Source organism: Amblyomma americanum, chromosome 5 (assembly GCF_052857255.1).
Source record: "Amblyomma americanum isolate KBUSLIRL-KWMA chromosome 5, ASM5285725v1, whole genome shotgun sequence".
NCBI lineage: Eukaryota > Metazoa > Arthropoda > Arachnida > Ixodida > Ixodidae > Amblyomma > Amblyomma americanum.
The window spans coordinates 175,330,095-175,355,678 of record NC_135501.1 but is presented as its reverse complement, the minus strand read 5'-3'; the positions used below and the strand labels follow the sequence as shown (position 1 = coordinate 175,355,678).

The window sequence follows — 25,584 nt, the reverse complement described above, 5'->3', positions numbered from 1 at the left end:
AATCGATCGCAACTGCCTGGTCATTACTGATAAATGTCGTCAGGCTACTATAGGTAATATGGGGAAAGGTCATTTAGTGCCTCGGAATGGACGAGGGCAGTGCGTTTGAAGGACCACTCTGCGGGAACTCACAAAGCTCATTCGTCCTACGAGACCATGATGTAGCTCATCGAAATGTCTCTCTTCCAGTCCCCTCACCTCTTTCATTTCATTTCTCAAATCTGCCTGCTATCCTTCATTTCCGCTGCCCCAGCTCAGGTGCTTTAGTATCGATTGCAGATGCCGGGGCTAGCAAAAATCTTCTCCTTTCATTTCACTATTATTTTAATAAAAAACCACTACCACCATCTCATCGAAATGTTATAAGTGGTCTGTTCGGTTCTTGTGCGCTAAAAAGCTTCAAAACAAGTATAGGTGTATTAATTCGATATCATTGAAACCCTAATCAGGACAAAAATGCGTTGTCGGTTATTAAATTTGCCCATTGGTTGGAGGCAAGTGACGTCCCCAGCATGGATAACTTCTATTGGCTGGAGGGAACTGACGCCATAAAACCAGAAGTGGCGTCACTCCCGGTAAAGCTATTGACAGCTTCTAACGTTATTGTGTTGCCAACACACAAAGTAATTAGGTGTCCCTGTGAACTCTTGTGCGCTTATGGGTGGTTCTGATGCGATGTAAGATCACGTGTATCTATCTGCAGTGTGTTCGTGCGGGGTGCCCGAGGCGGCCTGGGTCTGAGCCGCGCGTGCAACACCTCTGGCGCCCTGATAAGAGCCACATTCCACTGGGAGCACGGGGATCGCATCCACATCATCGCCGGCCAGCGAGGCACCGACGCATGTGAGGTAAGTTGAGATAGGTTGGTGGCACAGCTGTAGTTTAGGAGAAGCCGTATAACATACACTGAAGGAATCTTTATTTCTCCTTGTGTGATGGGGATAACTAATTTAAAGCGGCTAAGAGGGATGCCTTGACAAGAAGCCGCAGCTTTCCGATGCATTTCACCGATGGTAAAAGTTTCACTTCATCTTCGTTAAAGAGAGTGGATCCCATTGGAAACGTATTTTGAAGCTAAGGGAAACACACGCTCAGCACAGAGAGTACAGAATGGTCGTTCACCTTGTGTTTTCTGTACTGAATGTATAGTCTCTTCTGTACTGATTGCATGGTCCTCTTCGAGACAGAATTGTCTTCTTAAGCATGGGCGAACTTACCCCACAACCATGCCTTCTCGTGATCACATTTTTTTTTCCTTCTTTCCGCCCCACTCCCCCCTCCCCAACCCGCTCACAAAAACAAATCACCTTGCTCGGCTACCTCAGAACCAGCATCCGAAAATCGTAAGTACTTCGCCACAAACATTAACCGTGTGACTGTTAGTGTATAATAATAAAAATAAAGTTTACAGCTACTGAATGAGGGAAGCTATAGAACTTTCGATTGTTGCGAAATTTCGTCGGTAGCAACAGCACTAAGTTTGTGGGCACAGAATCACAAGCTTGTCGAGACTAATTACTACTGAGGATGAATGCTGAAAGTACGGTACCTAATGTGACCAAGCTGTCCTGTTATCCTTTGCGCTACACTGAGTCTTCGAATAATGGAGTTCGGTAATTACTCGCCACGTTTGATATCCCCTCCACAATGTAATCGATACCACACACAGAAAGGCGCTGTCCAGCTTCTGTTAATATATCAAGTCGCGATATGGAGGTATCATTTAAGAGCAAACGGCAGTCATGCAGGTTGAATACCTGTCCACCAAAGCACAAGACTGCATATCAATCTCGTAGAACAAAAGCTGGTGTTAACACAATTAGCGCTTTGAAGGACACCACTGGCGTCACTGCAGGAAAGCAGTAAATATACACCAAACAATTCAACATAGGCACAGCCAGCGCTCATTCGGAAGACGCCATTAAAACAGCTTCATACATGACGGACTAGACTTGAGCTTAGAAATGTACTACTGTTTTGAAGTTAAGGCGCCATTGAATTTGTAGATATGCTACGATGCAAGACTGTGCGTGTATTTCAAGGCTACAATTACGGAAGCATTCGCTGGAGTAATGTTGGTTCGTGCCTGATTTTTTTTTTTTTTTGCGGCGTTTGCAGCAAGATACATGCAGCAAGACAAACAAGAGGAATGCCCTGGAGGACATCCACGCTGTTTCCAGGGGCGGAGGTGGCGGTGGAGGTGGTGCGTCTGCCATATTCAAGGTAAGCCCTAAACCATCCTTGGATGGTTCGCTTGCTGGGGCTGGAAGATAAACTTGTGCCACTTAGCACATATATTAGGATTGCAGGCTGCAACGGGACACTGAAGGCGAATTCATGTTGGCCTGTACCGACTGATCACCGGGTTTTAGTGAAAAAGAGGCTATTTCACTGAAAAAGGAAGCTTTAATAACCTGGAAAAAGAAAGAAAAAATGAAATACGTGTGCAGCAACTGCAGGCTGATTTCACAAGAGAACTGCAATGACGTCAGTACGTTTTCTTAGCTGCAGATGTCTGAGGCTAAGCCACACAACCTGTTATTTTCTCGCGGGGATCGCGGAGTCCTCCTCATTAACGACTTCACGATTTTGGGTCGAGTGGCGGTTACAATATTTACATCAATAACCGCGTCTTTTTTCAGACGAACCAACAAGAACAAAATCGATAAAAGCTGAAAAATCGTTTTTGCTATTAAAAAAAATTTAGTGCGGTTTTTCTCGCTGCACCTTGAAGTGCCAAATGCCATCCTATACAAATAATGGACTCAACCTGTGATTCCGAGGAATCTGAGCAAGGCCTAGTGCGATGCCAGGAAAGTCAGTGGAATCTGACTGCAGCCGGAAAGCGTCCCGTCTCAGACCGCCGATAGCGATATGTGAGACAACTGTCATTGTCTGAGAGGTGACGGCGGTAGTTTTCTGTCCAGCCAAACAGTGTATAGTCATTGCCCTTATTCTTGCCACGCCCAGTTTGTATGCGCAATACGGAAGAGAAAAACAAAGAAAGACTTGACGACACTACGGCGCGGACGACTTCAATGTCACGCAAAGTCCCTCACGCAGACACTGATGGGAGAAAAAGCGGAATAAGTGCAAAACAATTTATAAACTACCATGTTGTGATGCTTTGCTAGACGAAATGAGCCGAGTTCATTGCTCGAAGACATTAAGAACGGCTTTCCTCGCAGCATTTTTTTTTTTGTTTCGGGGACTATGAATTCGGATCAATGGTACCAAGACGATTTTTCACATGTCGTCCGAAGTCGCCATGGTTCGTTTCCACCCATATGGCAGCCGCACTTTGGTGGATGTAAAAAAATAAAAACGTCTCTGTACTAAGATTGCAATTCATGTTAAGGAACTCCGGGTGGCCGTAATGAATCTGGCATGTAAAAATCAGTCAATCGATCAATCAATCAATCAATCAATCAATCAATCAATCAATCAATCAATCAATCAATCAATCAATCAATTAATCGAATAATTAATTATTATAAATTTCAACATTCACCGAATACATGCATTTACCGCGTCAGACCTACTCCTACTCGATCAAGCATACCTCAGATGTGCAGTTGTCTCATTGACGTTCGGTCCCTATGCTCCCTTCTGCCCTCCCTCTAGCACGCTCAGAACGCTGGCACAATTGTTAGAAAGGTGAGGCCAACAGAGGAAGAGCCGTTCCTGTACAGTTTCGCTATCACGGGAAGAGAGAAAAGAGCCATTTAAAAATTAAGTACACCGGTATAGTACCGCGAATTCGTTGGCTGATAGAACAAATAGATGGCAGGGTAAGGAAATCTGCAATAAGAGGAAATGGAAGGAGAAAAGAGAATGCCGGCATGACTGGCGAAACGCATTACGTGACGGGCTCCTTTTCAATCGGGCCGTGACGCTAGCGTAGCGGGTTAGGATCGCTGTTCAGGCGCGTCCGCCACGAAAGACGCGACGGCACGCGACGTTGGATGCGAGCTCAATGGCAGGGGAACTCCCATAGCACACCGAGCGTGGCGTGGGGTCGCGGTCATCACGCCATCTCGCGCCGCATTCGCTCCGGATTCAGCCTGAAGCATGGGGCAACGGCGGCGTGGTTTGCTGCCGCTATGCGAGTCCTGTGGCGTGACAGGTCTGCCGAGAGAACTCGGCGGAGCTTTTAGTGTCCAAAACAGGCGCCGCATGTGCATCTGGATTGGGTGTGCCGGCCTGTGCAGCGTTTGGAAGGGACGCCTGGGCGAGACGCCTGTAAGCGGCAAAGATCCAAAAGCAGCGGTCTTTATACGCGCACGCTAGAACGAATCCGGTTTCCCTCGCACGCCATACAGACGGGGCCAAGCAGGGAGACGCACGATTGCGTGGGTGGAGCTCGAGGACTGGGCGGGATTAATCTGAAGACGCGGAGAAGGCTCCGAAAGCGAGGAAAAGAAATTATGATTGTACTTTTATTTTAGTAATCGATGATTGCATCTCCCTTATGTGCCCCTTCGAATTACGTTGAACATAAAGTGCTAGGATTCTTTGTAGATATTAGTCCCTCTAACCTATAACAACAAGACTCTGAACTGTTTCTGAAAGACCTTAGCGATGTACGTTTTTAATTAAAAAGCAGGAGATATAAAAATGTGGGTTCGCCCTACAAAAAAAAAAGTAACATTGGAAGCCTGGAGACCAAATTAACCAGTTTTACAACCACAGGTATTGCCGATACAAACTGTTTCTTCGCTCAAAACCTAACCTAGAAGGCTCATTCCAGCTAAACCGGGAGATTACCCGCGCAAGAAATTTGCACAAAAGTGACATTTGATGTCTCGCTTCGTTTGGTACTGCGTTTTGTTCGGGTATTTGCGCTTTCGGTCGTAATGAAATGAAAGCCTACACAGCATTCGGCAATGCCGAATCAATACCAGCAGTCTCATCTCTCAAACGCAATGACTTGGGGAAGCACTCTTCGTTTCTTGTCGTCTGCTTTCGTCCCCATGCAGCTAATGTGAAATGCTGATGTCAATCGCCTTTCGTTTTGTTGTCGTTGGCGTTTGGCATCGTCGCATAAGCTGTGGACAGCGCTCGAACGGCGCAGGAAGAGGAGGATGTACACTTGCGTCATTTACGAGTGACGTAGGGCTCCAAACATGACCTTGCAGCGCATGCGTGTTACCATAGATCCTGTTTAACTCCTGAGGTCTTTAAAAGCTATACCCGGTCCGCCAGGCAGCGGCGACTGTCAACTGCACAGGAGAGCGCGCCGTTGGAGAGTTGGAGGTTGTGTTGACGACAGTATCAAACAAAACTCACCACCATGTGTATTTTGTGTGCAAAATTTCAGCGCGCACAAGCCATAGGCTTAGCCAAAAGATGTCTTGCAAAAGCGGCTTGAGGCGACCCAGCAGTCCGTACGAGTGTTTTTGATGCACACCTCTCCTTTCTGAGCTACGGTGGTGCTCGTAGTGATGTTTTTATTCAAGGTAAGATGACATTCGCAGGTGGACCCCAGGACCGGAGAGGCCGTTCCCCTGGTTGTGGCTGCTGGAGGCGGTGGTCATTCGGCGGCTGCCACAGCCTCAGCCGGGACTGCTTACGTAGGCGTCGCCGGCCGGGGCTTCCAGGACAACCAGGCCCCTGGTAACGGACTCTCCGCGCCCGAGGGAAAGGGACCCGGTGAGTCATGGAGAACCACTTTGCAGGGCGAGCGCGACTCCTTGTCTACGAGGCGCGTTCACCGTCCGAAATGCACGAGCGGTGAAAAAGGGGCAGTCGCACCAGCAAGGTAGAGAGGGGGACGTCGGTCACTGATTCAGGTTCCAAACAGTGCTTTGCATACGACTTCTAATAGGACATCCTATTAAAGCACTCTGTGGAGCAAGTCGGTGCGTTGTCTAGAAGCCGCCGGGAGCGCTTTCGTGTCTGTGCGCCTTCCTTTAGCGCTTCGTTTTATTCCAGGGCATCCTATTCCCGTCTGCTGGCCTCAGCCAGTTCTGCAAATATGAACAGCTTGCTCGTTCAAGCGAGCCTCGCTCATACGCGTCGAGTTATACACTGAATTTGTGTCTGTAAATCCGTTTTCACCGCGGTAATAGTTTACGTGCAACAAAGCCATCTTTACAGTAATCAATGGCCGAGCGGCGATTTTAAACCTGTTTATTGAACACATCCCGAATTCACTTGATTTTAAAGTGACAGTAGCTGCGAACGGTTAAATGACTAGGCTGCGCTCTCGCCTCTCGTTAACACCCCCTCATGCCTCCGAATTCGCGCTGGCGCTCGTACTGGCACAGACTGACTGTCGTTTGGGTATCGGTTGCAGTCGGTCCCGAAACGTTGTGACATTTTCGCAATCCTCGGCTGCAGTCGGTAGAGTTTGAGTAACATTATTCACGGGACACTAGCTGCTTTGGTGTAGAGAAAGTGGAGTGAATTTCTCACGCACGCACACACGCACGCGCGCGCGTTTATACACACTCTCGCACACACATGAGCGATATCGTCTTATTTACTTATGTATTGCCGCGCAAATAGTATCGTTAAATACCCATTCAGCGTCCACTCTGCTTGATGAACTGCGCTGAGATGTGTCATGTGCGTTGCGCACGTTTGACACACGCTCACTAAGCGGTCATTTTGCAGCTACTCGTGTGGTGTGTTATTCGTTGTTTTCGATGCGTTATAAGTTGCGCAATAGCATGATTCTTTCTAAAGAATTCTGCTTATTAGTTTGGCTTTCTTGGTCTCTTTAACGCTAGTAATGAAGACAGAGAGCCGTACGATGTCGTGGCGAATGGCTGTCTGCCCAGCACCTTAACCCAATTCGAATGGACAACGAATCAGATTGGATGGAGCGGTGTAATTGTAGTTTGAATCTAAGGCTCGTCAGCAAATTCTGTTCAGAGTCCCTTCAGCTTTGTTTTTAACGCTGCTTCCTTCACTTAACTCCTCAGCGTCTTTCAAACCACTGTGAGTCGTGTGGTGGTTATTATTGTGAAACAACAGCAGGCAGTACTTGGGTAGGTGTGCAGACACATCCCGACTAAGTGCTGTAGAGACTTTGGGCGATAGTGAACCCTGTGATCATTATTCATTAGTAGTGACACCACTGTCGCTTCGCAGGTGGTGGCGGCGGATGGAACGACAGCGCCGCGGAGAGCAACGCGGCCGAAGAGCCAACTGCGGGTCGTCCGCTGACGGACAGCGCGGCAGGTGGCGCAGTCTGCGCCGAGGCCGCGGTGTGGAACACCGCCGGAGGGTTCGGCGGGGGAGGGGGCGGATGCGCCGGTGGAGGCGGCGGAGGAGGATGGAAGGTGAGGACAGCACCGCTTTTCATGCTACGGTAAAAGAGTTGGGAGAATCGGTGCATTCTTCGTACTGTGGTTAAGAAAAAGTGGTAGAGTTTTAACGCAGCTAAACAGAGTAGATGGCCGAAAGCATGTGTTAAGCGTGATTGGCTCATGGTTTTGCTTTTCTGGGCCATCGGCACGTCAGGCGACGATATTAGACTCGGGATAAGATGTGATTGAGGTTATGCTCATATCATCTGTTCGCGCCGAAGACGAAAGTCGATGAAGACAACGATGTGTAATGCACGGCGCGAGAGTCTGTTCCAGTTTAACACGAGGCGTGATCGGCTGCGGCGGTAGCATTGAACAATAAAGAATAAAAGAGGCGATAGCACAGTGCTCTCGTCGAGTGGCCAGCAAAGCTGATCTATTCGCACCGCCATGGGTTCCAAAGCGAATGGTGGCATTTTTTTTTTCTGCGCGTGCTGTTGCTATGCTACGTTTTGCCAAGGTCACCTTCAAGGCTTCACCTTAGAGCTTGTGAAGTAGAGCTGCCGCACTAGAAAGAATAATTAACGCAGGACAAGAGGCTGAGAAGAAACAGAAGACTGCCCATTGTATAACTTTATTTTTTTCCTTCATATTTGCACCGTTTTTCATACTCATTACGCCAAGCAGCCAGTAGCAGCAAAGAGCAAGCACGTTGTGCTTAAGTGCTAAGGAAGGCGTTGAGCATCTCTTCTTGCAGTTCTGCAGTCGTATTACACGCACACAAAATGACTACGTTCTGAACGCAATGCCTTTGGCACTGTGAAGATTAGGGCGTCGCTGCGTGGGGTTTTATTGCACTTGACGAGCACGCAGTAGGGGTTGTGAAGAAGAATTCGAAATTTCAGAACAGAATTTAGAGTACGTTCCGCGACATTTGTGAGTCTTGAGATTCTTTAATCTGTGGGCGTCTGGCCCTAATATGCGCTTGTCACGCCATTGAACCTGATTCTAGAGGAGTGCGTGAGAACTACAAGTCCGCGGCATAAGTGATTCACCTCGTTTTAAGAAGTGCATATTCAGTGCTTCAAAAGCGTTTTTCATTCTGTCGTCACCCGCCGCGGTGGCTCAGTGGTTAGGGCGCTCGACTACTGATCCGGAGTTCCCGGGATCGAACCCGACCGCGGCGGCTGCCTTTTTATGGAGGAAAAACGCTAAGGCGCCCGTGTGCTGTGCGATGTAGTGCACGTTAAAGATCCCCAGGTGGTCGAAATTATTCCGGAGCCCTCCACTACGGCACATCCTTCTTCCTTTCTTCTTTCATTCCCTCCTTTATCCCTTCCCTTACGGCGCGGTGCAGGTGTCCAACGATATATGAGACAGATACTGCGCCATTTCCTTTCCCCCAGAACCAATTATTATTATGTCAAGGCGTTTATTTGAAGTACAGGTCGGTTGGTCTTGGTTGACCGGCGACACGACGGGCACACTCACAGGCGTCGTTCGAAAAAACCCAGCTGCACTTCGTCTGCTTCTTCGTTGTCCCGCTTGAACTCGTCCGCTTCTTCGCTGCGCTGCGCCTGTCGGCCCCATTACAATTACTCTCCCTCCGAAAAAGGAGCCATCCTGGCGACTTACGGAGAGGAGAGGATGGGTGGGTCATAGTAAGGCTTGAGGCGATCAACGTGCACAGTTTCGCGCCCCCGGCGACGGTGGTCCGAAGAGGGAATGAGCGGCTCAACGATATAAGTCACCGGAGAAGTTTGGTGGACAACCCGGTAAGGTCCGTGAAAGCGAGACAGTAGTTTCGTGGCGAGGCCGGGAGTGGAGGAAGGCACCCAGAGCCAAACGAGGGCGCCAGATGGGTATGACGCTGGAGGGTCCGGGGAATCCCGACGGTGCTTCTGATCCCATTGTTGCTGTGTGGTGAAAGAGCGGGCAAGTTGCCGGCATTCTTCGGCGTACAGGTGAGCTTCGGAGAGTAAGGTGGTCTCGGAAGGGTCAGGGTGATAAGGAAGGATGGTGTCAATGGTGGATGTAGGCTCCCGGCCATATAAGAGGAAGAAAGGAGAAAACCCCGTTGTTGTCTGAGTAGCTGTGTTATACGCGTACGTGACGAACGGGAGCACTTGATCCCAGTTGGAGTGGGCGGTGTCAACGTACATGGCGAGCATGTCACTCAGAGTGCGGTTGAACCGCTCAGTCATGCCGTTGGTCTGGGGGTGATAGGCGCTGGTGTAGCGATGGACGACTTGGCATTGCTTGAGCAGGGCCTCGACGGCGTCCGAGAGAAAAACACGGCCGCGGTCACTTAGAAGCTCTTTGGGGGCGCCGTGACGAAGAACAAGACTTTGTAGAATGAAGTGAGCGACATCGTTTGCGGTAGCAGATTTGAGAGCCGACGTTTCGACGTAACGGGTGAGATGGTCAACGGCAACGATGATCCACCGATTATTAGCCGAAGTAGTTGGAAGCGGGCCATAAAGATCAATGCCGACGCGGTCAAAGGGACGGCCAGGGCAAGGTAACGGCTGCAAAGGAGCGGCGGCGGAGTGGGGAGGTTTCTTGCGACGTTGGCAGGCGGTGCATGACCGAATGTGCTGACGTATGTAGCGGTACATACCTCGCCAGTAGAATCGCTGACGAAGGCGAGCATATGTTTTCAGTACACCGGCGTGGCCGCATTGTGGAGCGGCGTGAAAAGAGGCACAGATTGTAGCACGGAGGTGTCGAGGAATGACCAACAGCCACTTCCGGCCGTCGGGGAGGTAATTACGGCGGTATAAGAGGCCATCACGAACGGCGAAGTGGTGAGCTTGGCGGCGAAGGGTCCGGGTCGAATGATGCGGCGAGGGAGTGTTCAGGAAGTTTAGCAGCGAGGTGATCCAAGTATCCTTCAGTTGTTCGGAGAGCATATCAGGGATGTTGAACGAAGAGAATTCGTAGGCACAGACGAGGGCAGAGGTTGACTCGCATGGGAGTGGTGAACGAGAAAGGGCGTCGGCGTCCGAGTGCTTGCGGCCGGAGCGATAAATGACGTGTATATCAAACTCCTGGAGACGTAAAGCCCAGCGGGCGAGTCGGCCAGAAGGATCTTTGAGGGAGGATAGCCAGCATAGGGCGTGGTGGTCTGTGACGACATAGACGGGCCGGCCGTAAATGTAAGGGCGGAACTTGGTAATTGCCCAAATGATGGCGAGACATTCTTTTTCTGTGACAGAATAGTTTGATTCCGCCTTGGTGAGGGCGCGGCTGGCGTAAGCGATGACGTATTCCGGATACCCAGGCTTTCGCTGGGCAAGAACTGCGCCCAAGCCCACACCGCTCGCGTCAGTGTGAATTTCTGTCGGACAGGCGGGATCAAAATGGCGAAGGATGGGGGGAGAGACCAGCAGGCGGCGTAAAGTGCTGAACGCGGTATCGCAGGCGGGGGACCAAGACGAAAGGTTCGGGCTGCCGGCAAGAAGCTGCGTTAAAGGGGCGATAATACTGGCGAAATTTCGGATGAAGCGGCGAAAATATGAGCATAAGCCTATAAAACTGCGAAGTTCTTTTAAGGTGGTTGGTTTGGGGAAGTCAGCGACGGCGCGAAGTTTGGCAGGGTCAGGAAGAACGCCGTCTTTGGAGATGACATGGCCTAATATTGTGAGCTGCGTTGCACCGAAGTAACATTTTTTCAAGTTTAGTTGGAGGCCGGCGTCAGTAAGGCTAGTGAGTACGCGCTGAAGGCGGTGCAGATGGGAAGGAAAATCTTTGGAAAAAACGACAATGTCATCTAGGTAACACAGACAAGTTTCCCATTTGAGGCCACTGAGAATAGTGTCCATCATCCTTTCGAATGTGGCTGGAGCATTGCAGAGGCCGAATGGCATCACATTGAACTCATACAAGCCGTCTGGGGTGACGAAAGCGGTTTTCGGCCTGTCGTTCGCTGCCATCGGGACCTGCCAGTAGCCGGAGCGTAAGTCGAGGGATGAAAAATACTCCGCTCCCTGCAAGCAATCCAGTGCGTCGTCGATTCGGGGTAGAGGATAAACATCCTTGCGTGTGATCTTGTTGAGACGGCGGTAGTCCACACAGAACCTGATGGAGCCATCTTTTTTCGTCACCAAGACAACAGGAGAGGCCCAAGGGCTGTGAGAAGGCTGTATTAGGCCGCGCCGAAGCATGTCGTCAACATTGTCACGGATGACGCGGCGCTCACTCGGCGAGACTCGGTACGGTCGCTGACGCAAGGGAGCGTGGGTACCAGTGTCAATTGTGTGAGAGACGGCCAATGCGCGCCCCAAGGAGGGCTGGGAAAGGTCGAAAGAGTTGCGGAAGCGGCAGAGAAGTTCCAAGATTTGGTCACGGTAAGCGGACGGAAGGTCGGGAGCGATGTTACGACGAAAGACGTCGATGGAAATCGGATCGGGCGCTGTCGCACAACAGGCTAAGGCAGTAACTGGGGAACAGGCACGGGCATCGGAGAACTCGGAAGCAAGAGCAGGGTCCAGTTCTTCAATAGAGCCGAGGCATTCGCCGCGAAGAACAAACGACGGGCAAGAAGATGGGTTGGTGACATAGATGGCGCAGTGGCCATCGGAAATCGAGACAACGGCGAATGGAATGAGGAGGCGCTGATGGCGAGTGGCCGCTGCGGTAGGTGTGAAAAGAACAGGGCCGCTGAGGAAAGAGTCGGGGCGGAGCGGAACGAGGGCTGAAGAGGAGGGAGGTATGTCGGTGTCGGCAGCTACAAGAAGCTTAGCGGAGCGCACAGGTAGGTCACACAACGAAACATCACACAGGGGAGAAAGCTCAAGTTCCGCACGGGCACAATCAATCACTGCACGGTGGGTCGAGAGGAAATCGCAGCCGAGGATGACATCGTGAGAGCAGGCGGTCAGCACAACAAACTCGATGGTATAGGCGATGTCGTTGATAGAAACGCGGACCGTGCAGGCTGCGATGGGGTGGATGCGCTGAGAGGTGGCCGTACGTAGTGAAAAGTCAGACAGCGGCGTTGTCACCTTACGAAGTTTGCGGCGAAGAGCATCACTAATTACTGACACTGCAGCACCCGTGTCGACGAGCGCGAGAACGGGGACGCCTTCAACGGACACCTCAATCACGTTAGCAGGAGAACACGGAGGACTTAAAAAGTTCGCAAAACACGCAGTTCTTGCCTCCTGAACTGCGGCAGTCAGTTTTCCTCTGGGAGAGGGTCCGGGCGGCGGAGCATCGGAGAAATGGAACGTCGACGAGGGGAAGGCGAGCGGCGAGTAGGGTACTGGGAGCGATGTGTAGAGGAGGCAGAAGAGACATTAGGCAAGGGCGGCCCGGAATCGTAGCGGAAATTGCGCATGAAATCGCCAGAACGAGGAGATCGCTGACGGCAAAAGCGTGCGACATGGCCCGGAAGACCGCAGGAATAGCATATCGGTCGATTGTCCTCCGTACGCCAGGGGTTCGTAGGGTTTCGGCGGGGTCGACGAACCGGGACCTGCGGCGGGGGTATAGATGGCGGTGGAGCATAAAAGGCCGGGCTGCTAGGGTAGGCGGCAGAGGTGGGCGAGCGCCGTGTACCGGTGACTGCTTCAGCATAGGTGAGTGGCGCTGCCACAGGAGGAGGTGGGGGACTGGATGGCAGAACTGCAGCGACCTGCTCCTGAATAGCACGACGGATAGTGGGCGTGAGAGATGGCGGCAGGTCGTGCGGAGGGCAGACGGGGTCGGGAATGTGATGCAGCAGAGAAAGCTGGCGAGCGATCTCTTCGCGGATGAAGTCTTTAACCTGCTGCATGAACAGGGACTGCTCAGCAGACGAGCCACCAAGGGCCAAGCCAGCAAGACCCCCCGCAGGCGCGCCGGACTGCCGCGTAGATGCGCGTTGCTTGCGGAGTTCGTTGAAGCTTTGGCACAGCTGGATGACGGTAGCGACGGAGGTGGGGTTCTTCGCCAGCAGCATCTGGAAAACGTCATCGGCTATGCCTTTCAGTATGTGGTTGACTTTATCCCCTTCGGACATGGAGGGGTTGACACGCTTGCACAGGTCAACGATGTCCTCGATGTAGCTTGTGAAAGTCTCGGAAGGGAGCTGAGATCGAGCACGAAGACGTTGCTCGGCGCGAAGCTTCCGGACGGCGGGGCGGCCGAAAACGTCGGCGAAGCTCGTTTTAAAGGACGACCAGGTGGGAAGGTCGGCCTCATGGTTGCGAAACCATAGGTTGGCAACGTCCGTCAGGTAGAAGAGGACGTTGCTGAGTTTCACGGAATCGTCCCACCGATTGTAAGTGCTGATGCGCTCATAGGAGGCCAGCCAATCGTCGACGTCTTGGTCATCGGTGCCACTAAAAGGAGAAGGGTCACGCTGGCGCTGCACCCCGTGACAGAGTACGGTGGCAGGGATGGGCTGCGATGGTTCACTCGGACCTTCCGGCATGGTGGCGGAGACGCGGAGCGTTCCACTTCGAAGTTCCAGGATGAGGACCAGGACGGGAACCGAGGCACCTCCACCAAGTGTCAAGGCGTTTATTTGAAGTACAGGTCGGTTGGTCTTGGTTGACCGGCGACACGACGGGCACACTCACAGGCGTCGTTCGAAAAAACCCAGCTGCACTTCGTCTGCTTCTTCGTTGTCCCGCTTGAACTCGTCCGCTTCTTCGCTGCGCTGCGCCTGTCGGCCCCATTACAATTATTATTATTTCCTCCCCGTTTGTTGCGTAGACGTTCTCGAACGTTCCACTGCGTTCCATGCACACGGTTTGTTCCCGAATGCTTCCAAACGTTGAAGTTTCTGAATGTTGGCATCCCCGAAAAAATTGGAAAATTGGTTTTTGGGGAAAATAAATCGCGTAGTATCTGTCTCACATCTTGGCGGACACCTGAACCGCGCCGCGAGGGAAGAGATAAAGGATGGATTGAAAGAAGAAAGGAAGAAAAAGGCGCCGTAGTAGAGGGCTCCTGAATAATTTCGGCCACCTAGGGATCTTTAACGTGCACTGACATTGCACAGCACACGGGCGCATTTGTGTTTCGCCTTCATCGATACGCGGCCACCACGGTCGGGTTCGAACCCGGGAACTCCGGATCAGTAGCCGAGCGTCCTAACCACTGAGCCACTGCAGCGGGTAACGTTCCAACGCTGCTTTCAAAACAGTGCTTGAAAACAAATAATAATAATTGGTTTTGGGGGAAAGGAAATGGCGCAGTATCTGTCTCCTATATCGGCGGAAACCTGAACCGCGCCGTAAGGGAAGGGATAAAGGAGGGAGTGAGAGAAGAAAGAGGTGCCGTAGTGAATGGCTCCGGAATAATTTCGACCACCTGGGGATCTTTAACGTGCACTGACATTGCACAGCTAGCACACGCGCGCCTTAGCGTTTTGCGTCCATAAAAACGCAGCCGCCGCGGTCGGGTTCGAGCCCGGGAACTCCGGATCAGTAGCCGAGCGTCCTAACCACTGAGCCACCGCGGCGGGTTTGAAAACAAAGCAATTATTCAAGTTTCGTCTGCGTTCCTTCCAGGGTGGTGACGCCGCCGTGACGGACACTGCCCAACGAAGCGGCCACGGAGGCACTTCATACGTCCACCCTAGCCGGCTGGAGGCGGCCTTCCTACCCACGCCATGCCGCCTCGGATCCACCGCGATGACGGCGGACGGGGAAGACTCGAAGGCGTACCCCGACAAGGTGACCCTAACTGCAGCTCTGCCGCGCGCCGTATTTCACAAAACCGAGCGCCACCGATCACATTTATACTACAAGCCGTGAAAAAGCAGGAAGCTCGAGCTGACATTACACTTGATTTGCAGCCTTTGTCAGCAGTATGCTGCCCCAGGGATTTGCTTTTAAGCCGCGGCGTGGTGAGACTCTCTACAGCTGCTCTGCTAACCCTAAACCTTGAAAGAATGAGGGCAATAGTTGGTTTCAGTTTCCAAAGATTTGGAACGTTCTCGCTGAAAAATGAGTAAAACGGCATGGCCTGGAAGAAAACCCGTCGGTCTGAATACATTTAGTGCAGTAGCACTATTTGGCGTATTTTCTAATTTCGGGCGTACGTCCGTATTGCCAGGGTCGTACGGGACGGGCTTTACAGGCTTCATGGACGTACGTACTTACGTAGGTCCCTGAAGTCTGCTTCTTGGCAGGTGCATACACATGGCAGGTTGCCCTCAACCCGGTGGGCAGGTGGGCCACCTTGCGACCGGGTTGTGGGCAACCTGCCATGTGTATTCACCTGGCAAGCCTTCACTTGGGTGAAGACCTGGGTTAAGGGTACACCAGGGTGAAGGCCTTCTGAATAAAGGCATTTATGTCAGAGGCGTCTGTGGTAAATGCCTTGGGGGTAAAGGTTTGTGATAAAGGCCTTTAGGGTGAAGTCCTTCATGGTAAATGCCTTGCACATAAAGGTCCTTATGTAAAAGACCCATATGGTAAAGCCCTTTCTGTTAAACGCCTTTAGCTCGTAAGGACCTTAAGTGCCCACCGCTACTAGTGCGACTCCACGACATTCTGCGCCTAGCCAAGCAGCATAGAACATCGGCCCTATATTGGAAATGTGTTGGAAAAGACTGTTCCCACAAAGGACCAGCCTTTGCCAACATATTTCTAACATTGGGCCGATGCCCTCTGCTGCTAGCGATATGCTGTAGTACGAAGGCTGTACTACGCCACCTATACTACGGTCAATAGTCATTACATGGTTAGAACACCGCACAAACATCCTTTGGAGAGTTATACCCCTGTCAAACTTCCTTTGCAGAGTTATACCCCACGGGCACCGCAAAGGCCTTTGAGAATCTTGCTGTTATATTCAAAGGCGCAAGGTGTGCAGCTACACGGCACAAAGGTTGCGCCTTGGCCGCTAAGGGCCTTGGAGGCGAAGGCGCCCGCCCGAGACCTTTGAAGCCCAAAGGCGCGGCCTTCGAGAACCTGCGATCGCAGTTCCATCCAACGTCAAAAAGTAAAATCAATGAAAAAAAGTAGATGAAGCCAATAATGTTTGAAAATATCTTTCAAAGACGCAAAGTTGTGCCTGGCTTTGCTTTTTTGTGCGGTGTTTATATCTTATGCCCAGATTTCAAGACAGTAAAGAGTTGCAGCAACACCGAGTGCCCCTGGTGGCCGAGGCAATACACAAAACCTGCTGCTGCTGATGAGAGCAGCTGTTGCAGTTATTTCAAGCAAGCAATTAGAATGAGAAAAAAAAAATGTCTGAGCTCAACGAATGAGCAGAATTCCCCACTTTAGATTTAAAACACTCACTTCAGCCGGCTCGAGCACAGCAGCGGGTGCTAAGCCTGAACGACTGTTCCACCTTTGGGCTGCGCCGTGTAGCAGCGTCGCTGCTCCTTTAAGTTTTCGCTCCTTTGGTGAAATATGGTGCCTTTGCTGGAAAGGCCTTCGAGGAATGCCGTGCTACAGGGGTATTATTCAAAAGTTTAAGGGTGTCTAGGCGCCACTGCCCCGCCTTGCTAGACGAAACTCTTCTGTTTTTTTTTTTTGCAACGATTGTTGTAGATAGCGTTAGGGGCGCTACCAGTTACAGCGGCGCTCTTCGCATTCACAGTGGTGCGAATGCGACTTAAAGCATGCTTCTGTTCAACAGAACCAGTAAGCTCACTGAGAGCACCTATTTCGGACACTGAAGGTTGGCTAGGCTGTCCTATCGAATTATCCACAGAGCGCTAAAAACTTAACAATGTGTGATGGTACTAACAGAGCTCTGCTTATTTTCACAATTGCGGGCTACTATTTCTTTGTTGAAGGAAACAACGAGAAGAGTGCTCATGCACAAAGTCTTACGAAATATGGGGCGGCAAGCGACCTGCCGTCGAAGATGCAGAAGTTCACGCTCAGAAAGGGTGCGGCGTAGCGAGATCAGATTCATCACGTTGTTGAAATATATGTAGCATATAACTATCCTCAAGCATTGGTTTTATACGCTACAAGCGATCATTTTAATCGGAGGAAAGACGAGCATTTATGCAGGCATTTCATGATCAAGTGTTGCATAGACATAAAATTTGCATCACTTATACAGATATCCGACATCGACTGCACTAATCAGGAGGGGGTTCCATGAGTGGCACCTAAATCTCTGCGTTGTTATTCACTGGCGATCAACCAACAGAACACAGAAATATCGAGAAAAATCAGCTCTCAGAATTACTGGGGCTTACCTTGAAACTTCCTATCGGCGTACGGCGGCTACTGTTAGGTAACACAGTAGATGAATTAGGTAAGGAGATTATTGTCTGAGAACGTGGATAAGCAAAGTGTGAAGGCGGCGCAAAAAATTATTACGAATAACCTGGACTCTCATTCACAGTGATTGGTTGTAGCTGTCAGTTCAATGAACGGCTATCGTGGTGAGTTCTCTGCTCTGACGGAGAGACGCAGGTCGTGGAAACGTATGAAGTAGTGAAGGAGCACATCTGGCTGATGCAAATTCTCACGTTTATGCGGATTTTTATGAATAAATTAGCAGAACAATAAAAACGACTCGGAGCGCTACTTGCAGACGCTCAAGGGACGAACAGCAATTTAGGAATATCCCTCAAGAAAAAATATATAGTAAATATTTCATGTCAGCATCTATCCAAAACTCGAAGCCTAATGGGACTCAGAACAGCGCAACGAGTTATCGGACAGAAAGTGATGAGTGTAGCGCCAAAAGATAGTAACAGTTTACTTAACTGAGGGGTTGGTAATGAAGAGAGGCAATCAAACAGAATCGACTCATTTCCACGTCGTCCCTAAACCACGCAGCCTCTTCTTGTTTCTCGCCAGACGCACAGCAACAACAACAACAACAACAGCAACAAAGTCACTTAGCAATAGGTCGTTCCCGTTGTCTTTGCCTTATTAAATATCTATCAGGCGCCCCAAGTGTTCTCCCATTTTCGAAAGGCGCAAAAGAAGATTCGTCTGCTTTTTGCCGTGGTAATCCTCTGTACGTTGCACCTCGCCAACGGACAACGGTTGCGAGCCCGGAGAGGCCTGTTGCTAACCATGTGGGCGGTGTCATAGGTGCGTCAAGAACAATGCTTGACGCAAACAGCTTTTATTGTTTACGTTCTAGTGTGTAATGTTCAGTGAAATAGCAAGCAATGCTGGATTCTCCTTTCCTTCTTACTGCCATTTCACCATTATGCGGTGCGCGTCAATGGAAGCTGCTTGTCTGTCAACTAGCAGGCGCCAAGCATCGATCACCAGCGGTGGTATTTGCGTGATGAATGATTTTTCATGTCGTAACTGAAAATTGCCTCCGCTAGACCGAAAATATCCTAGTCCAGGCCCTCCATCCATTCGGAAAAAGTGAGAAGACTGCGGTTCCTAAACATTCCCTGAACTCTAAAAAATTCCCTTTCACAAAATTTTACTCCTAAAATTTTCTAAATAATAAAAAATGCCTCAAATGGAGCATTGCTGTACTGGACCCCTAGGCACCTTTACAAATAAGCGCTTCTTTTTTTGGGGGGGGGGGGGGGGGGGGAAAGAATCCCCCAAAGCGGAATGAATTTGTAAAAATTGGCAGTGGTTGAACTCTTCTAAATCTATAGTTAGAACGAAAGCTCTATTATAGTTGGCTATATGCATGGTTATATGCTTAAAACGGCTGGCAGGCGTTTCAGGCACACTTCCAGCTGCGCTCTCACCCATGGCGAAACTGCATACGAGAGCCGAGTCACGTGCATAATCACATGACCACATCTGGAGAAGCAGCGGTCAGCGCACCGCGGTTGGAGCAGTGGCGCGGCGGCTGCAGCTGCGGCGAGTCACGTGGTCTGACGTAACAGCCACACCTCCGGCGCTCCTCCTGCTGAAGGTCAAACTGCGACACCAGATGACCTTGGCGAAACATGGCGTAGTGGAGCTCTCGCTCCAGTAAAGGAGCAGTTGCTCATAAGCATCCTCTCAAGTGCAGCCGTACTCCTACGAAAGAAAGCTGTAAAGCTTCCAGCTTCCAACTTCGCGATTGAACAAAAGTTCGTATGCGCTAGAGTAATACCTGTGTTACACGGGCGTTTTCAACGGCAGTTCAGTTGACTCTCAGTTAAACTGAACGGCAGTTAGCGGTGTTACACGGCAGTGCTAACTGCTGTTCAAATCTCAACGGCAGTTGAGTTCGACTGATATCGGGGATCTCAGTTGAACGGCCAACTGACAAGATGGTGACCTACGGACTGAAAAACTTGCCCTCTTACTGGATTGTCTTGGCTCAGTGTGCTTCGCATTCACAAATTTCTACCGCAAAGCAAGAAATACACAAAAAGAATTGTCACTTTAGTAAAGAATATACACACCACGATCATTTACAACAAGAAAAAATTGCAGGCGCTGCCTTTTTCTTATTTACACTTTGCTCTAGACGCGAGGTCATCTGGTTAGACTGCTAACTGAACTGAACGCGAAGTGCTCGTGTAACAGCTGGCGATTCCAGTTGAGTTCAACGGCAGTTGAAATCCTCAACTGGCGATTAACTGAACTGCCGTTGAAAACGCCCGTGTAACACAGGTATAACAGTTTTAGCTCCACAGATACCTGCAACTCAGTCAACTTCAACTCAGTCCGTGCCTTTTGAAGGTTTGCTCTGAACCAACCAACGTATTTCTTGTGGGATAACTGACCTAACTTTTCAACGCAGCCAGTTACTAGCCTAAGTGTATTGTTCTTACGTACCATTTTTTTTATTTTGCCACAGCGTTAACACACGCGTACAACATCGCAGGGTCTGGGCGACGCCATGGTGGCCATCGTGTACGCGGCCGACGCCCGCTGCCCGTGCAAGCACTTCTGCCTGGCCCGCACCCTGTCGCCGGCAACCTTCAAGTGCGCCTGCCCCGTCGGGTACAGGCTGGCCCGAGATGGGTCCACCTGCCACGGTAAGTGTTGCTTCCTCAACCACACTCAGTATTCCATACTTAGTATTCGCACTCAGTATTCGATGCTCAGTATTCCATTCATCAGTATTCCATTCTTCAGTATTCCATTCATCAGTATTCCATGTATTGTTGCCGCCGCGGTGGCTGAGTGGTTATGGCGCTCGGCTGCTGGCCCGAAAGACGCGGGTTCGATCCCGGCCGCTGCGGTCGAATTTCGATGGAGGCGAAATTCTAGAGGCCCGTGTGCTGTGCGATGTCAGTGCACGTTAAAGAACCACAGGTGGTCGAAATTTCCGGAGTCCTTCACTACGGCGTCTCTCATAGCCTGAGTCGCTTTGGGACGTTAAACCAACATAAACCAAACCAAACCAGTATTCCATGTATTAAATATTCGAACTACACTATTTCATCAGTGTGCAACATGGGCCAACTGACCTTACGTGTTCTCCAAAGCGTGTTTTTCACGTTCGATATCTGCAATGACAATGCCAATTCCGAGAGTTTAAAAACTGCGCTCGCCTTGCCTTCAGCGTTGAAGACTGAATTTCGCAGTATAATCTTGTGCATTAAAACAAAACAGTGGTAGTGATTAGTTGAGTTTATCCGTCTTTTAATTGCACTTTATTACGTTAATAATGTATGCCTTGCTGCATAGTCGACATTCACTGACTGCAACGAGGTTTCTTTCACAGATTTTAAAAGAAAATCTGTTCTGAATAATTTGAAACTCTCGGTATATGACGCCGTTGCAGTCTAACATATGCTTGGCTCAGCGCCCGGAAAGCGCTTGACGGTCAACACAAAAAACTTTGAATAAAAAACTTCACAAACGAGAGGATGCACAAAACATCAACAAATAAACTAAAGAACATGAATGCACACAGGATAAAGACAAACTAAAACAGCAGTGAGGAACTGCGAAGAGACCTCGCGTCAAGCTCGTGCATCAAGAACAATCCCACAAAGCATCTAATCTCACAGACGCACCGAGTAACCATTGGTAAGCTCGTAATACACCGTCCGCGATGTGCATCATAGCCCCACAACCCGCATCCAGAGCTAACAGCCACATCACATTCATTGAAAGTAAAGGCCTTTGCCATACCCTATGACTGCTCAGTGATGTCCCATGTCAGCCGCATATCCGCTGACCACTCTCGAATTGTTTTCTTATGATCCCACCAAACTTCTCTCAGCATCCCTTGCCTCTGCTCCTACTTGTCGCTAACAGCTCGTGGTGTATGTGGTCCTGCTACGTGGATAGAATCTGCCTTACCGAATACGAAAAAAAAATTGTCTTCAAATTCAGCCACCTTTCACAGTTGTGAGTGCACCATGTGGACCCTGTATTACAATGGTAAATGTGAGAAGCTCCGTTTGTGGCACTGAGGTGTCTCATCCACTAAACTGATTATGTGAGGTTCTGTATATCGTGTAGGAATAATTTACAAGTGTTCATGCTCTGTTGTGTAACGCGCTGAACTCGACGAAAGCTGTCGCCTTGCCGCTGGTGGTCTTTTGCTGACTCCTGAGACTTATGAGACCTACAGACTTTGTGGCAACCTGGGTTACCACCGCGATTCCACCGGGTGCGTGGTCGCGTCACCATAGATCCGTGACCGTTAAGTGACGTGACGGGTCGCGTGCCTGGACATCGATGGTCTAGGTTGTGAATCCGCCTGGGAGGCTTTCGTACAGCAGCTTTTGCTGCAGAATGGTATTGACACAGTAGCGAAAAACTCCACATCTTATGGCCTGGGACGAAAGCTAGGCTGCATCCTACGCCTTCTTCTAGACCAAACTAGACCACATAACCAAGTCAGGGAGACATGAAGACATATTTAATGTACGGAAAGGTAGAGAGGCCACTGGAGTGACCTTAAATGGTAACACGATCTCGAGACACTTCTGGCTCGGTTTATATTTGACAACACCGTTTGGAACCCAGTGAGTATTGAGGTCGGTAAAACCACAAGGGTCTATTCTGTTGCCCTGTGTGTTGGCTTTTAAGCTCGGCAAAACTCTGCTGGTCCGGGCTTCCTCTCTGTTTCATTTCTGCTTTTTTTATTCTTTTAGAAAGAACCACATTAAGTTCAGTAGTATCTGCCTACTAGGTCAGTACACAAAGAAAGGGAATCCTTAAGGGCCTACCCGTCGTGAAAGGTAAAACCACAAATCCAGTCCAATCCAAAGCAAGAATTTCAGTAGCGACGTACAACGACTCCATTCACTCTGCAGCAACTCCCTGCTCCTTCTTCCCTGTGAGCAAATCTAGTGCCCTGCATCACTGCTGTTGAGCACTGCGCCATTCCGGTGGTACAAAAGTGAATGGCCATAAAACTCACTGCTGTAGCTGATGCCGGTCAACAGATCGGGACTACAAGTTCTAGCGTGTCGCATTTCATTACCATCTGCAAGATTTTAATTACAAGCACATTATTAATTACAAATTCGCGGTGTTTCATAGAGAAAGCTTAGCGTATCACTACCTGCACAAACGTTCAACATAAGATGGAGAGCGCATAGTGTCGCCTGCTGACAGAAGTGATGGCTCCCACATATTGCGCTGCTAGCGCTCCTCTAAGGGCAAATTCGTAATTAAACCAGTTCAGCAACGAGAATAACCACGTGAAGAAAATAGAAAAACTGCACTGCTTTCTTTTTCCTAGATTTAACGCTGCTGTTGCGCGTGTCTTCGTGTCGCAGCTGCATCCGGAGATGCCAGGACCAACGGCGACTACAAGCTGCCCACGCACCACCTGGTGGTCATCATCCTCTGCATCCTGGTGACAGTGGCCGTGATCCTCTTCTTTGTCGTCGGATGTGAGTATACCGGACTTAGCTAATCCGTTTTAAATGATTGACCAAGGGTATCGGCAGACTTGCGCAGTGGTTAGCGGGTCACATAGAGTTTGGACACCGGGACACACAAGACACACCATGCAGTCTTCTAATAGCTGCAAGCTTTCCCTGGCCACGTGCCCGGCTTTCTCAAGAATCAAACGCTTCAAAAAAGATGAATGTCCACGTTTGAAAAAACCAAACCGGTTTGGTCATTAAATGACTGAGACTTTATTAAGCGTTCAACCATGGAGAAAGCCGAACACTTAGCAGGGCAATGCCTTCTGTAGGATGCTAGCTTTGCTAGCTGCTTGGCATTTATGTACGAACTTATATAAGTGAAGTTAGGACACGATGCACTACCACCTACAAACCAAGCAACTCTTTCATATCGCTGGAAATAACAACTCATCTGCTTTAAAGTGTGAAGTTAAAAGTGAACAGTTCACAACAAAAGCTGCTCCCATCCGAATCCTAACGCTTATCACCGAATGCTCAAAAAGGTGAATTGTTTTTTCATCGCTGTAGCACACATTATATAGAAGGAAAGATTTCTTTACAATTCAGGGCAGAGATGTCGGCCTGGGTACCTATATGTTCACATGGTACGATGGGGCCATATTCAAGGTAGTCTTATCTACGCATCAACGCATTCCAATGTCATCTTGGGCAGAAGTGTCAGCTGTAGCGCGTGATTTATCGGGAGCGCTTTATTAATCACCAAAAAATAATTAGCGCATACAACAAGAACTCAGCAAAGGCTATATCAGACTACCAATCTACAAGTGGCGTTCGGCAAATTCTTCGTCCTGGGCAAACTGTTTTTTTAGGTATACTTTTTTAAACATTTATTTCCGTCCAACAATTTTGAATTTCATCGCTCAAAAAAAACGTTTAGCTCCAGAAGGTGGAGTCCATTAAACATGTAATCAGAGTATATATGTATTCGCCATGCTAAATATTAAGCAGCAATGAACTCTAAAGTTTCACGAAATCTCGTCTGGTCGGCTAGTAAGCTTATTTCAACAACAACAACAAAAAAGAAAACGATGGCCAAAGGTTTGGGTCAAAAGAGGAGGGGCCTTGCGGCTTCCATACAGAAGCCTTGTTCAGTGAACACTAAACATAAGCTTGTATGCATGGGAAGTGATGCTTAAGTACGTTTCAGTAAGCATCCGAGGCATCTGAATTCTTTGGCAGGAGATTGCTGTCGTCGTGATTAGGAGTTTTTTTCTGTGGCTTGAATCATCAGAAACTCGACATATTTGGCGCGATAGCCCGTTTCTTTCTTTGGCGATGACGTCTGTAGGCGTTGACCCAACGATGGTCTTCTTTTACCTCAAACCTTTGGTCGGCATTTCCTTTTTCCTGTTGAAATGAGTAAGCAATCATCTTTCATATATTTCGTCTTCGGAACAGCACACGATAGACGCAGCAGTGTACCAACACTAACTGAGTACTGATTTGGAGAGGTGGCGGATTCCACCCGCTCCCATTGAAAACAAAGAAACAGAAAGAAAACATGGGCAGGAGAGGTCATGCCTCTAGCAAAGCAGTCATGCCTGTTGCACCTTTTGATAGATAGCACAAAGGATTTTTTCTTAAGCATCTGCATCATATTAGTTAGCTGCGAGGTTCTATCCATAGTGTCACTGGGGGCTCACCAGCTTCCTCAACGGCTATAACCTTTCTCGGCGCTTTAGGGGTGGAATACTCAATAAAAATGGGTCTTTGAACAGACCTCGTGCTGACTAACAACACGGTAGCCATGGGGCTTCCAGCCCAATCTGCTTTTGCGCAATCGGCTACATCTCCGCCATCACTGCCATCACTATCATCAACACTTCTCGTTTCTTGAGCACACAATGGTCAGAAATTGAAAACTTTTTATAATATGCACATGAAAGAGAGAACAGTCGCTGAAATCAAGGAAGGCATAGCGGAATGTCTTATTGGTGTTTTTTATTTAACTACGAAATTAAAAGCGTAATGATTATTTACCCGGAATATAATTCAACAGAAAGCACTTAGAAAGTTAACCATGTCCTACCTGTGAGATCCGAACCCACGGCCACCACGTATCGCGTGCAGTGTGGTACTAATTGAGCTAGGCGTCGACTGCCCAACCTCCTACATAGGAGTGTATATGTGTTGGGCGCGGCCTAACCTTAAAAGTTCTCACTAGACAGAGCGTTCCATGCTTGTCTTCTATTCCATTTCCTGTTCAATTGTTTGTCATTTAAAAATGACTACACTCATAATTTCAAAGTTTAGTCATTACCACCAATAAAAAAGCACACATTCTTCTATGCTTTCCTTGATTTCAGTGATTATTAGCTTCTTTCATATTCCGTAAACTTTCAGTTTCCAGTTTCTCGGCGCTCATTTTTCTGAGCTTTGCCGCTATGAATGTTTGCTAACTTATTCAGCTGGATGCCTCTCCACGCAAGAGGAAATGAATGAAAGAAAGAAAGAATGAAAGAAAGAAAGAAGGAACGAATGAATGAATGAATGAATGAATGAATGAATGAATGAATGAATGAATGAATGAATGAATGAATGAATGAATGAATGAATGAGCTGTTTGTTTAGAAAGGGAGGCTCAAGGCTGTTTGTTGGTGA

General features: G+C 49.3%; 1 protein-coding gene across 1 annotated transcript in view; it reads left to right on the top strand.

Moving 5' to 3' along the window:
• LOC144134377 (leukocyte tyrosine kinase receptor-like) overlaps window positions 1-25,584 on the top strand; it is a 68,808-nt gene that overhangs the window by 20,368 nt on the left and 22,856 nt on the right. Inside the window, exons 5-12 of the mRNA XM_077667300.1 lie at window positions 704-848; window positions 1,326-1,343; window positions 2,119-2,223; window positions 5,478-5,652; window positions 7,099-7,289; window positions 14,759-14,923; window positions 19,968-20,121; window positions 22,828-22,944. Coding sequence (XP_077523426.1) covers window positions 704-848; window positions 1,326-1,343; window positions 2,119-2,223; window positions 5,478-5,652; window positions 7,099-7,289; window positions 14,759-14,923; window positions 19,968-20,121; window positions 22,828-22,944 — 1,070 coding nt within the window. The remainder of the gene's footprint in view (window positions 1-703; window positions 849-1,325; window positions 1,344-2,118; window positions 2,224-5,477; window positions 5,653-7,098; window positions 7,290-14,758; window positions 14,924-19,967; window positions 20,122-22,827; window positions 22,945-25,584) is intronic.